The sequence below is a fragment of the Molossus molossus genome, unplaced genomic scaffold, assembly GCF_014108415.1.
Source record: "Molossus molossus isolate mMolMol1 unplaced genomic scaffold, mMolMol1.p scaffold_m16_p_18, whole genome shotgun sequence".
Lineage (NCBI taxonomy): Eukaryota > Metazoa > Chordata > Mammalia > Chiroptera > Molossidae > Molossus > Molossus molossus.
In genome coordinates this window covers 1,256,957-1,269,834 of record NW_023425353.1, presented here as the reverse complement: position 1 = coordinate 1,269,834, position 12,878 = coordinate 1,256,957, and the positions used below count along the sequence as shown (strand labels likewise).

The window sequence follows — 12,878 nt, the reverse complement described above, 5'->3', positions numbered from 1 at the left end:
GCTTCATAAGGATACCTTTCCCCTAAATCCAGTAACATTTACATACACAAGACGCATGCCCTAATATGAAAGAATATTTCGTAGAACTCTCAACTAGAACCGTTTTAAAGAGTACCCCATTTGAAACCCCAAGTTTTCACTTATTCTATGTATATTTACTGAACCCCGCCAAGTGCCAGGCTCTGTAACAGACAGGAAAATAAAGCTATGAAGAGGTCCTGCCCTCAACAAAGATGACAACAGCAAAGGTGATCCAATGAAAATCGAGTCCAACTCTTAGAAGGTGTCCGTCAATAGAAGACGACAGAAAGGCTTCCTGAGACATCCAGAAGGACAAGTAAGAGTCAGCCAGAACACGAAAGGACAAGCATTTCAGGAGAAAATTCAGAGGAAGAGAATGTGTAAAAGTGTGGAAACGAGACATCACGGACTTGCTTGGAAAACACCACGCAATTGGGCATGAAGCACACAAACTCTGGAGGGCAGATGGGGTGGTGGCAGGCTGCTTCCAAACATTCTAAGAAAGAAATAGTAAAGGACCAAATCAGAAGCCTCTTGTGATGCTCAGGATTTGGACTGCATCCTAATGGCAATGAGAACCAGGAGAAAAGTTGTCCAGGAGGAGAGGCCCACGAGCTAATTAGATTTTCTGTCACGTGTACATGTGTATGGGGTGGTAACAGGTGGTTAATACAGTTTTGGGGAATCACCAGCCTGTGGGGAGAAGCAGAAAGGTGTGGATGACATCTGGGGAGAGTAGTTAATAAGTAGGTAGGAGGAAGCAAAGAACTAATTACCTTGCATCAGCCTGCAGAGCAAACCCAACACCCAAGAATCACCAAGGCCTAGTTCAGATGCCAGACTGAGGGAGGCATTCCTCAGTGCACCCCACAGACTCACTGACTCGACCTCCTCCAAGAAGTATGTGTTCTCTACCCTGTACTCATTCACTCCATGCCTGCCACCAAGTTCATTCCCATCGCTGAGTGCTTTACACCACTGTTATCTCTTTATGGTCTTATCTTTATAAAACATTTGTTATGTTCCTTGAAAGCAGGTATTTTCTATTTAACCAATACCTTGAAATATAAACGACTGATGAGCAATACTACCAATGAGAGACAAAGAAGACTTCCATTAATGTATTCTAGAAAGTTCCACACACCTGACGTTGCTCCTCTCACCTACAGATGTGTGGACTCACGATGCTGGAAGGAGACGACTGTGTACAAGTATGCAAGTAATCAAGAGAAGTCAAGAAGAAAGCCTATTTCTAGAACACAGAAGGGTCTGCATGCAGAGAGTTGAGCTCTAAGATATTCTTAGGATTAAACAACCCTGGTAAAATAAGCAAGAACCATACACAACAACTGGGATGGGTCTCACAACCCAGAAGTGAACATACTGAATGAATCTACCTGCAAAAAGAAGTAAAACTTATCTCCGGCTTTAGAAGAGTGGCTGGGGTAGGGGAAGTAATGGCAGAGTACACAGGGGCTTCTGGGGTTCTAATGTTCTGCTTCTTAATCTGGGTGTGCTCGCTTTGTGAAAGTTCATCAAGCCTTATCATTTACCTGCACAATTCTCTGTATGTATGCTGCAGTTCAAAACATTTACTTGAAAATCAACAGGCAAAAAGCTAAGAGGGGAGCACCAGTGACGAGGAGTATAAAGATCCTCGAAGAGGAAAGTCCCTGGTGATGGGGCAAAGGGGAAGGAGCCAGAAAGGCTGTAGAGTGTTTTACTTCAAGTTGGAAAGCAGGCATTATTTAGAGACCTACTGTCACCCAAAGTACTAATAAACTGAATTAGCGCTGATAACCATTTTGGTACATTATAGCCACTTAAGTTTTTATCAATCTTAAAATTTCTTCCGCACCTATGGAAGCACACAGTAAAGGCATGCCGCATTAACACATACATAACTGAGTCCGTTCTGAACCTCCCACCTAGTAACTAGCAAGATATACCAGCAAGTTAGCTAGCCTAGGTTTAGACTGCAACAAACAACTAAAAAAAGTTGAGTAGCTTGTGCATACAGGCTCCAACCCTAAACTTTCCACAAATAAATGAGCTAAATGGCCCAGGAAACCTTCAGAGACAGCCGTCCCCACGTTCCAGAAGAAAGCAGCACGCTGCTTCCTAGGATGCACCGTGTAACCCCACAATCCACACAGCCTTCACTCACCCAGTTCCCATCACTCTGAAGCCCAGCTCCTGCTCAAAATTCTTCAAAGCACTTGCCACCAGGTGAAATGATCTTATTTTTGTTTACTTATTTTCTCTTTCTCTCCATAGCATTTTAAGCTTCAGAAAAACAAGGATCTAATCTGTCTTTATATTGCTATAGCCAGAGCCCAGATGGCTGTGTGCTCAATAAAAACTTATCAGATAACCACAACTACCCAGGTAATTCACTTTAAGGTCACCAAGTACACATCAGATCAAGTCAGTACCAATAAACCAGTAGGTTTGCTGTAATGGCAAATACACCCTGTTTCTGGGTGACAGTGATCGACCCAGCTTTTGTACCAGTTTGGGGCTGAAAGGCTTGACGAGGTTTGAAAATTTGGAAAACAGGTAATTTTCTATGTATTTTATGAAGAAATTATATGAAAGACACTGTAATAAAACCAATGTGACTTAAGGAGAAAATGCACAGTGGTGGATGACCCAGGAGCATGGAGAACAGGCACCTGTGCTCAGGGCCGGGTGCCTGCTCCTTGGCTTTCTTGCAGTTTTCCTATCTGAAAAGGATTACAGGATGATGTGCTTTTGCAGCTTCAGCAAAGATCAAAATTTTGACATAATCACTAATTATGTATGTTTTCCCCTATGACTTCTAAAGTACTTCATGACTATTAAGGAGATTTTGAGTTGTCAGGGTATCTGAATTTAAGGAGAGAAAAATTCCAGTTACAATTGCAAAGACTCAGGGAACAAGAAAAACATTTACCCACAAAACAACTGAGTACCAACTTCCAATTCAATATCCGAAGTACCAACTTTTTTATTAAGCTACAGCATCTTATTACACATCGAAAGTAAATTCCTCACTTTTACTTGTCTGTAAAATCTCTAAAAACAGTCCACTTTTCAAAGGGACAGTATTAAATAAAACACAATTTCAACTCAACACCATGATAAAATCTGGAATTGACAACTTATAAAGTTCTAAATCTATGGTAATTACTGAAAGCAAAAAAATTGCAATTTTTCAAATGAGTGTGATTTAAGCAATAGCTTGAAAGTGAAGACGCAGCCATATTACCAAGAACCATCAATCAGTAACGTCTTGGTAATTTTTATTTTACAATAAAGACATCACTGTATCCAGAGAAATAACAAGATCATAAGTAAAATATACTTATCGAGTCTAAAAGTTACTCTGCTCAACACTCAGGAACTTCAACTTAACAATGGTGAGATAAATCTGCGAACGTGTGGGCTGTCTTCCTCCTTTTATTTTTTATTACTATTTTTTTTTATCCTCACCCGAGGACATTTTTCCATTTTTTGTTCAGGTAGAGTGGGAGGGAGAGAGAGGAACAGAGAGAGAGAGAAACATCGACGTGAAAGGAACACATCGAGTGGCTGCCACCCACACAACCGACCAGGGCCGGGGACAAACTGCAACCGAGGTACATGCCCTTAGCGGGAACCGAACCCGGGTCTCTCAGGACCGCAGGCCGACGCTCTAACCGCTGAGCCAAACCGGCCAGGGCTGTCTTCCTCCTTTTAAAAGCTAGTATACTCTTTCATGAAACGGGCTAGGAAGGGATAGTGTTTTTTCCCCACCCACCACCACCTTACATACACACTCCTTTATTTTTATTTTCTGAAAGGCTTGGAGTACATGAGCATGGTGGGTAGGGAACAACTTTCCCAGCTGCAGTAGGTGACTCCTCCATGCTGGTGTTCAAGACTTAAAAGGACACCACATAACAGGCATAAAGAAACCACAGAATGAGCTGAAAATGCTCTAAACTGGTTTGTAGGGATGGTTGCACAACTCTTCAAAATCACTAAAAATCATTGAAGCATACACTTACAATTGGCAAATTTTACAGCATATAAATTACACCTCAATAACGCTATAAAGAAGCCCAGTAAGGGGTAGAGACACTACACAGAAATGATAATACATCCAAAATATAAGATCTCTACTTGCCCCTGAACCTCCAAGTAGTCTAGTCTGTTAAGTACTCCCCACCTTCTTCCCTTAACATGTCCTTAGGGGTGTCGACCGTCCTGTCCTTTCATCCTGCTCATTCTGCTCCAAAAGGAAGGAAGGATATACACTCTGAACCACTTTCCTGACCCCACCTGCAGAATTAAATGCATGTGATATAAATAGCAAGAGCAGTGAGGAGCTGGCAGGTAGTTGTGCAGAAACCAATTCTGTCCAGAAGACATAAAGGGAGGGAGGACTCCTTCTAACTGATCTGCAAACCAGACCTCTGGGACATCCCATAGCTTTTTGTACCTCTCTTAGGGCTTTTTTAACTTAGAGTATGATCATTCTGGTACATGTCTTACCAACCTTAAACCCCCTCTTCTTTAAAAATGTTCTTTGGATAAGTGGCAGTATTTTCCTAATCAAATTGAGGAGTATCAATTCTATCCTCAGAGGATAAATACAGTTCTGTGTCCTACCATTAATTCAAAGCTGACTCCTTTGGTTGACTGGTAAATGACATCAACGACGACAGTGATGACCTAACTCAAAAATGACCACTTGCTAGCCAACCAGCTGCTGTTCTAAAAGGAAACACTAGCTCAGAACAACAAAATCCAATTTCTATGCCATTCAACAGGTTAGAAAAACCCTTTTATTTTTTAAAAATTTTTCTAAAAATTACAAATTTTTGCCTATCACCCAGTGTCCAAAACCCAGCAACAAACTTTCTCTGCCACCGGTACAACGTCTGACTAAAACATCATGGCAAGGCAGAAAAGGTCAAATCTCTGAGGTACAGAGAAAACTACAAGAAAGGTCCAGGAAAAAATCATGCAGTAACGAGGACCAGAAAAATGAACCAATACAATGGACAGGACGAAAACCTAACCTTTCCACGAGAAGCACAAATATCACTTGCCTTCCAATTAGTGATGACTCTGAAATAGCTCTGAAACACCAAAGCACCGGCATGACCAAGACAAAACAAACTTCAGCTACATAGCAGTGTAAGGGCATCTATCATGAGCTGGTAAGATTTTAAGTCCTCGGCTCTCTGAAATCTGGGTTCAAGCCTACCCAACAAAAAAATTACACAAAGATCCTTAAAGATAGTAGGTGAGTATCCCCGTTCCTGAATAAAGTCTAAAATATTTTCATTAATAATTTAACATTTGCTTAAAAAGACAAATTTCATTGTCATCATCTGTGACTCTGAAAAAATTGTTTTTAAGTCAAAACCTTCCATGTGCTTCCACAAAGTTGATGAGTCAGGTTTCAACACATGTAGGACTGACATGCACCTCATTATGTGAGGTCACTGTTCCCAGCAGTACATCAGACGTAAACTTTTGAATCTGGTATACATTCTGTCCACCAGTAAAGTTCTCGAGTTCTCAGGAGTTTCCTAGTCACTTACTTGAACATCATCTACGGTAACACTCAAAGTAAAACCACAATAAAGAGGCCTGGCCTTTGAGGGATTCTACATGTAAAAAAAAAAAAAATGACTCATAAATAAAATACAATCGCTATCGTTTTAAATAACACATACATTTTTAGACTTTCATGCCATTGATGGAATTCCCTATTTTGGATAGCAAAACAAAATCTATTAAGCACACACTGTTTTTTCTTCAACTAAGTAAGTCTATTTTATGATAATACAAAAAATAGACACAAATTTCTTTGAAAACTACTTATGGTGAAATATCTTCACTTTGTATTTTTAGTCAAAGGTCTCATTACTTTCAGAGGTAGTGGAATTCACAGAACTCTTCCATCAGTAATTGGACCAATTCATCTCAGTTATATTCTTTAGGTTGCCCAATATCCTATTGACTCCCAGGTATAAATAAGGCAATGATATCCTAACAGACATATTCATTTAGTAAAAAACAATATCCAGTTAAAACTATGGAGTACTACTACACAGCCATACTGGAATGCCACCAACTCAAAAACAAATGAAACTTTTGGCCATCAAAGTCAAGTCTTCAAGGAGCCACCAGTTCACGCCTGTGTCACTTTCACACACATCTCCAAAGTCTACACATCATGTGTCATCAAGAATAACCTCAAACTCTAACATCAGTGAAACAAATTCAAGACATAAATCAAAAAGATCAGTGGAAAGCTCTACAAAACCAGCTCTGGCATTGTAGCCTCCGATCTAAGTGTTGAATCTGGAGTGCAACTCGTTTTGATACCAGCTGCAGTTTACTACCTTCAAAACGAAAACAAAAATTCTTCCAACATTCTTTCTCCATTATAATAAAGTTTTCAACGCAAACTTCCATCTAGTCACACAATTCATTTCACCATTTTGCAAAACCGCCTTCCCTCAGCATAAGCTAATCAGAAAAAACACACCAAACTGACAGTTCTGCCTTCCAAACTACGCACTTTCTTTATCAAGGCTCCACATGTATTTTCAAGGGCAAGAAAATAACACACATTTGCAGCTCAAGACAGGAAAAGCACAACCAGCGTTACTGTACAACCATCACTCAATTTCTCAAAGAGAAAAATAATTCAAAGCAGGCAAATTAAAAACATTCTGCACATGGCAAAAGTAAAAGATCTTCTGTCCTACAATCCATAGCAAAAGATTAGAAGCTAACACCAAGGAGCCAACAGATACAAGTAGAAAATAAATTCGGTATCTGTTTGAAGTAAGACAAAAACCTGAAAAACACTCCCTCCTATTGACCATTTATTCAACGTAAGGCTTTGCACCCAAAACGAAATACAACCCAAACCACACATCACCCACCCCACAAACGCAGAAGTCGTAATCAACAAGTTGGAAAACGGGCAGCACAACAGCTCACAACCCTCTCCCCCCCGGAGAAGTCCCCTAACACAGGTAACGCGGCTGCTTCGTACCTGGTGGAGGTGCCTTTCCTCACATCGCAGATGCTGCACTTGAAGGCTTCCGCGCTGTTCCTGAAGGTGCAGACGCTACAATCCCAAAAGCCTTCGTCCGCGGCAGGTTTCGCTTGTCGCTTCGGCCTAGGAGAGGGGCCGGGAGGAGGGAGACGGGAGGGAGACAGCAAATCACAGGCGCTGGTGAGCCGTCGTAATTTCGCAGGAATCCGGGGCTGGAAACTTCGCTCGGGCGACCACCCACCCACCCTTTTCCGGGACCAGAAGAGGCACCAGGGCCCCCCCGGCGCCCCGCAACCTCCAGGCCGCGTGGCCGCACAGGCGCGGCGCCCCCGGATCCGGCCGCGGCGCGCAGGAAGCGGCGGACTGTGGCCTCGAGCGTGCGGCCGGGGGCGGCGGGGAGCCGCGGCCGGGGCCGGGGGCGCGCAGGGCGCCCGAGGCGGCGGCGGCGCTGGGCCGGTCCCTTCCTCCCCGCCCAGGCTCGCGCCCGCCGCCTCCTCCCCACCTGGTTAAATCTCCCTTTGTCTGGGAGGAGCGGCGGCGGCGGAGGGCGGCCGAGGAGGAGCCGCCATGGCTGCGGCGCGCACGGCCGCCGGCCCGAGCGGAGCGACACCGCCTCCCGCCGCCGCCGCCCCCGCCCCCGGATCTCCATCTTAGCGGCGCCCCCCCGCCCGGGTGGCTCCGGGCCTAGTCGCCGCCGGCCCCCGCCCGCCCGCCCCCAGCCCGCCCTCCTTCCGCCCCCGGCTCGGAGCAGGTACCTGGTCGGGCTCTTCTTGTCGCCCATGGTCATGGATGGGCTGGACCGCCGCCCCTCCAACGCCGAAGCCGCGCCGCTCGGAGGAGAAACGCCGTCCGGGGAGTCGTCGCGGGCCGACCCCCCTCCCTCCCCCGCGCGCACCCGCCCTCAGCCGCCGGAGCTCGAGCTCCTGCCGCCGCCGCCGCCGCCAGTCTCCGGACGAGACTAGTCCCCGCCAGCGCCGCCTCCGCCGAGTGACTGACGAGGGGCAGGGCCGGGCGCCGCGCGTCACGCGCCGTGCGGCCAATAGGAGGGCGGCGGCCTGCGCCGTGGGGGCGGGGGCGGGGCGCGGGGGAGGGCGGGGCGTGGCGGGCGTGGGCGGGGCCGTCGGTGTGCGTGCCCCGGAGTGTGTGCACGCTGGTGGCGCGCGTGCCTGCTGGCGGCCCCGCGGCCCCGCGCGGCGGAGCGTGCGTGCCCGGCGGGGCGCACGTGGCCGCGCATGGGAGCCCGCGGTGGGCTCCCGACCCCGCACGGTCGCTTAGTGCGGCTGTCCTCGGGATCGCGGCCCCGAAGGCGCCGCGGGGAAGTAGTTCCGTGCAGTTGGCCACAGCCACACCACTAGCAGCGCCTCGAGGCTCGCTGTGCCACGGGACTCGACAGGGCCGCTCGGCCTGGGCTCGCCCGCGCCCTTCGGCTCCTCTGCCACGCACAGCTTTGTATGTGCTGCTCCTGAAGTCCCCGCCGCCAGCCCGTACTCCAGCCCCCAGGTCCATCCCAGGCCCGGACGCCGCCGCGGGGAACTGTGCAGAAAGGGTGTGGCACAAATAAGGTTCCCCCGGGCTGGACGCTGAGCTCCACCGACTCCCTCGGTAGCCCGCCCAGAACCTAAATAGGGCGTTTCCCTAGGGAAGTAGCTGTAGGAATCCTGGCAGCCACGTGCCAGTAGTCAAACCTTGGGCCTCAGCGCCTTCGGCTACCAAATGAGGCTAATACCCCACCTCCTAGAATCGTTTGGAAAATCCAGAGACATATGCAAGAAAGCACGCAGGTGGGTGCCTGACACTTAGGAAGGACCAATACAAAATACTGGGTTGAAAACTGCCATAACGACCTGGGCTGTGCAGCTTTCCCCCACAGTAGAAGATTCTTGAAGACGAGGAACAGGCGCATGCTTTGCTTTCTGCCCTGCTCTAAGATTACCTGCCAAATTGACTTGAACGTGACTCAGACCCCTCTGCCCGCTGCCACTGGGTAGTCCTGGTTGGGGGAGGACCCCATATGATAAGATAAAAGGCTTGGAATAGGCTGAAGCCCTGGGGGGGGGGGGACAGGGTCACAGAATGTTGCTAGAGGTTGGGGGGTGGGGAGACGGGTGTAGAGGAAAGAGATAAGACTGTTCCTCAGCATCCACTGTGTTAGGCCCTATTTATATACGAACACAAAGTGGGTTATTATCAGGACTGCTCCACGGAAGGAAAGCATACTGAAACTGAGTGCCCAGGGAGCAGGAAGTCCTACGATTAGTACAGGGATCAGAAGCCACAGAATGAAAGAGGGAAGGAATGTGTCAACTCTAAGCTTGACCAGCACATGCTGTCCTTTCTAGGCAGGCACACCCTAGAGGGCCAGGAGGGACAGCACTGTTCAACAAGGGTCAGTAACACTCCCCCCACAACCCCACCCCCGCCTTCTCAGAAAGGGAGAGAGGAAAGGAGGAAGAGGATAAGGGAGGAGTGGGGCGGAGGGCCAAAGGGGACAGAGAGAGCCAAGGAGCATGCACACAAGCTGTGGCCCAGTGCCCACAGCCTTAGCCTCTGGTGTCTGCCTGGCACGTGTCCAGGACTCCACCCCTGGTATGAAGGTACTGAGAGAACAGGAGTGGTAAAAAATCCCAGCTGGAGGAGTGGCCTCTGGGGAGGGGAACAGTGTAGCTGGGAGCCACAGGTAAAGAGAAAGAGACTGACTTCGTTATTATTAGGTATGTAGAGTAAAATGCACAAACCATTTTTAAGTTCTGTGAATATTTTTTTAATTAAAGTGGTTTTTTTCCTTTATTGATTTTAGAGAGAAAGGAAAGAAGAGGGAGATAGAAACATGGATGACAGAGAACATTGATTGGCCACTTTCTGCATGCTCCCCACTGGGGATCTGGCCCACAATTTGGGCATGTGGCCTGAGTGAATTTTAGTATGTATCTACTAAACTTTTGTATCCACCATCCAGATCAAGATATGGAACATTTCATCCTTTCATCCCCTCTCCACAGGTAACCACTATTTCAACTTCTGTTACCAAAGACTAGCATTGCCTGTTTGCAAATGTCATATACATGTTGTTGTGATATGACAGAGTCAAAGAAAGACCACTAGAGAATTCAAGTCCAAATAAGAGCTATTTATTAGCCAGCCGGTGTCTGATTCCGAACATCCATGTGACAGAGTCTTCGGAGATCAGCCTCGATATGATTTATTACATGCCTTTTATACATTACAGCAAAAGTTTAATGAAATAAGAAAATAGGATCTTCTTGATATAATGCCCAGGGCTATAACAATGCTGTATAGAATTAGTTTGCCTTGCGGATAATAGGAACACCCAGGTATTTCAAGGTACATTGGGTCACACTTAGCCCCAAGCTGCACAAATACAATGCAAGCCTAATTCCTTGAGATTGTGGGGGAGGTCGAGTCTCTGACTCAAGACCTCCAGGCTTCATGAACTCTGTCAGACACGTAGCCGGCTCCCAACAATTTCTTGGTTCAGGGAGTATTCCAAAATTCTTTACAAAACAGGTTCAGCTAGAGGGCACATGGTGACTTTCCCAATCATCAATTATGGAGCTATAAACAAGTCAGTACAATAATTTACCAATCATCAATTATGGGGTTATGAACATGTCAGCACATTGGGTCATATGGTATACGTATAAATAAAGAATCCTACTTCGTGGAAATTCATTTATCGCGGTAGAGTCTGGAACTGATTAACCATGATAAACGAGGACTGACTGTATACTCATATGTATGACACCTTTTTCTCAACATAATTGTGATGTTCACCCATATTGTTGCCTATGTCAGTGGTTCACTTTTGTTTATTTGCTTAAGGGTGTAGAATTCCATTGCAAACACAAGGTAATTTAGTCACCCATAGGAGACTGACTGTTTCAGTGTTGTTGTTTTTTTAATCTTTGACCTGTTTTACCTTTTCAGAACGAAGACATAGTTTTAAACATGTTTTTAAGATAAAAAGAAGTTCCAGTATAGAGAAATAATTTCTAGGAACACATCAGACCCACATATCGCCATGTGGTTGTAACTGGAGAAGCTCTGATTTCGTTCACATGTTGGAGGTAAATCATCTACTGAAAGTCTCCTTGTAGTGACAGAAGACAGACAAGACTGCTTCTGAAGCTGTGTGTTGTAGAGTAGCTAGTCTCTAGCAGAGAAGCCACTGAGATTCTAGAGCCACAGTTTCAACCTGAGCTGGGTGGGGGACGAACCTTCTACAGTGTTGCTTGAACCGTCCTTGGTGTGAAGAGAGGAGTGGGAGAGCCCTTTCCTGCTCCTCTATTTCCTGTCTGAACTTCTATTTCATGTTTCATTTAAGGAAAGGGTTCTGCTGCTTTAAACATTATTTAAAACCCTTGGTTTTCAAACAGATGCTGGTTAGAAGTGCTCCCCAGGAAGTATCTCGTGTAGATGATTCCACTGATGCATAGCACAGATTAAAAGACCACATTCTGCCTCCAGGTCTTTGACTTCAGTCACACTGGCTTCTTTGCTGTTCTTGGAACAGTCACCCTCTTACCTCAGGGCCTTTGCACTTGCTGTTCTGTGTGCCTGAAATGCTCTTTCCCGAGATAACCACGTTTTCATCTCTTACTTCTTTCAGGTCTTTGTTCAAAAGTCAAATTTTCAGTGAGGTATTCCCTGGTCTGAAAATATCATACATCAGCCCATAGCCTGATGCCTTGTGCCCCTCATGGCATCGCTTTACTTTTTTCTCCTTATCACCATCTGACATACCATGCAGTTTACTTATCTTGTTCAGAAGATCTTGCCCCAACAGAATATAAGTTCCATAATGGCAAGAATGTTTTTCTCTTTTTTAACAAGGTACATTTTAACAATAGCAAGTTATTGAGAAGCACCCAGGTGCCGTGCCTCATTTCAGGGACTAGAAGATCAGATACACAAGACAGACTTGATTCCTAATCTTTCAGAGTTCATGTTCTAGTTGAGAAGCCAAACTTCATACAATTAATTATGATTGTGACCACAGCTACAAAGCCAAAGTACAAGATGCCAGGCAAGAGGGTAGTAGGGAGGAGAGGGGTCCCTGATAAAGTTGAGATTGCCTAGGAAAAGAGAAGGGAAGATTGTTTCGGGATATGGTGCTTTGGAGAAGCTGAAGGCAGGCAGCTGTGGCGGGAGCCCCGAGGAAGAGGAGAGGGAAGGCTGCAGAGACAGGCTCTGGCTGGATCTGTAGGGCGAGGCATGCTGAGCTGGGGATGGAGTCTTTGTCCTGAGTGCATGGAAGCCATGGTGGACTAAGAAACATCCTGTAGAGAATTTTTATGAGTTTATTTGAACCCAAAGTGACAACAATTGCTGGAAGCAAGATCTCAAATACTCTGGAGAATAACAGTGTGCAGTTTCTTTGATGCATTTGGAATTCGGGAGGGAACAGGAATAGTACATGGAGAAGAAAGCAAGCAAGTGGAGGTTGGACTACAGGCTAGTTAGAATCGGGTGCTCTCTGAGGAGTCTTATCTCTGGCATTTCAAAGGTGTGTTGACCTAGATGCTTATTATGGACAGGCCCTGCCGGTAATGTTCAGGGGTTGAGCGTCAACCCTGCACCAAGAGATTGCCGGTTCGATTCCCGGTCAGGGCACATGCCCAGGTTGTGGGCCCAGTTTCCAATGGGGGGCATGCAGGAGGTGGCCAGTTGATGTTCTCTCTCGTCGATGCCCTCTCCCTTCCTCTCTCTCTAAAATCAATAAAGAAAAAAAATTTTAATCAATAAAGAAAAAAAAAATTCCTTTTAAAGAACAATGGTCCTTGCCCTGGCC

At 46.3% G+C, this 12,878-nt stretch overlaps 1 protein-coding gene across 1 annotated transcript in view; it reads right to left on the bottom strand.

Moving 5' to 3' along the window:
* Positions 1-8,003, bottom strand: part of LOC118633025 (RING1 and YY1 binding protein) — a 77,727-nt gene extending 69,724 nt beyond the window's left edge. Inside the window, exons 1-2 of the mRNA XM_036266434.1 lie at positions 7,825-8,003; positions 7,067-7,192 (exon numbers count right to left, since the gene is read on the bottom strand). Of these exons, the coding sequence (XP_036122327.1) occupies positions 7,067-7,192; positions 7,825-7,856 (158 nt within the window). The 5' untranslated portion in view covers positions 7,857-8,003. The remainder of the gene's footprint in view (positions 1-7,066; positions 7,193-7,824) is intronic.
* Positions 8,004-12,878: the final 4,875 nt, after the last annotated feature.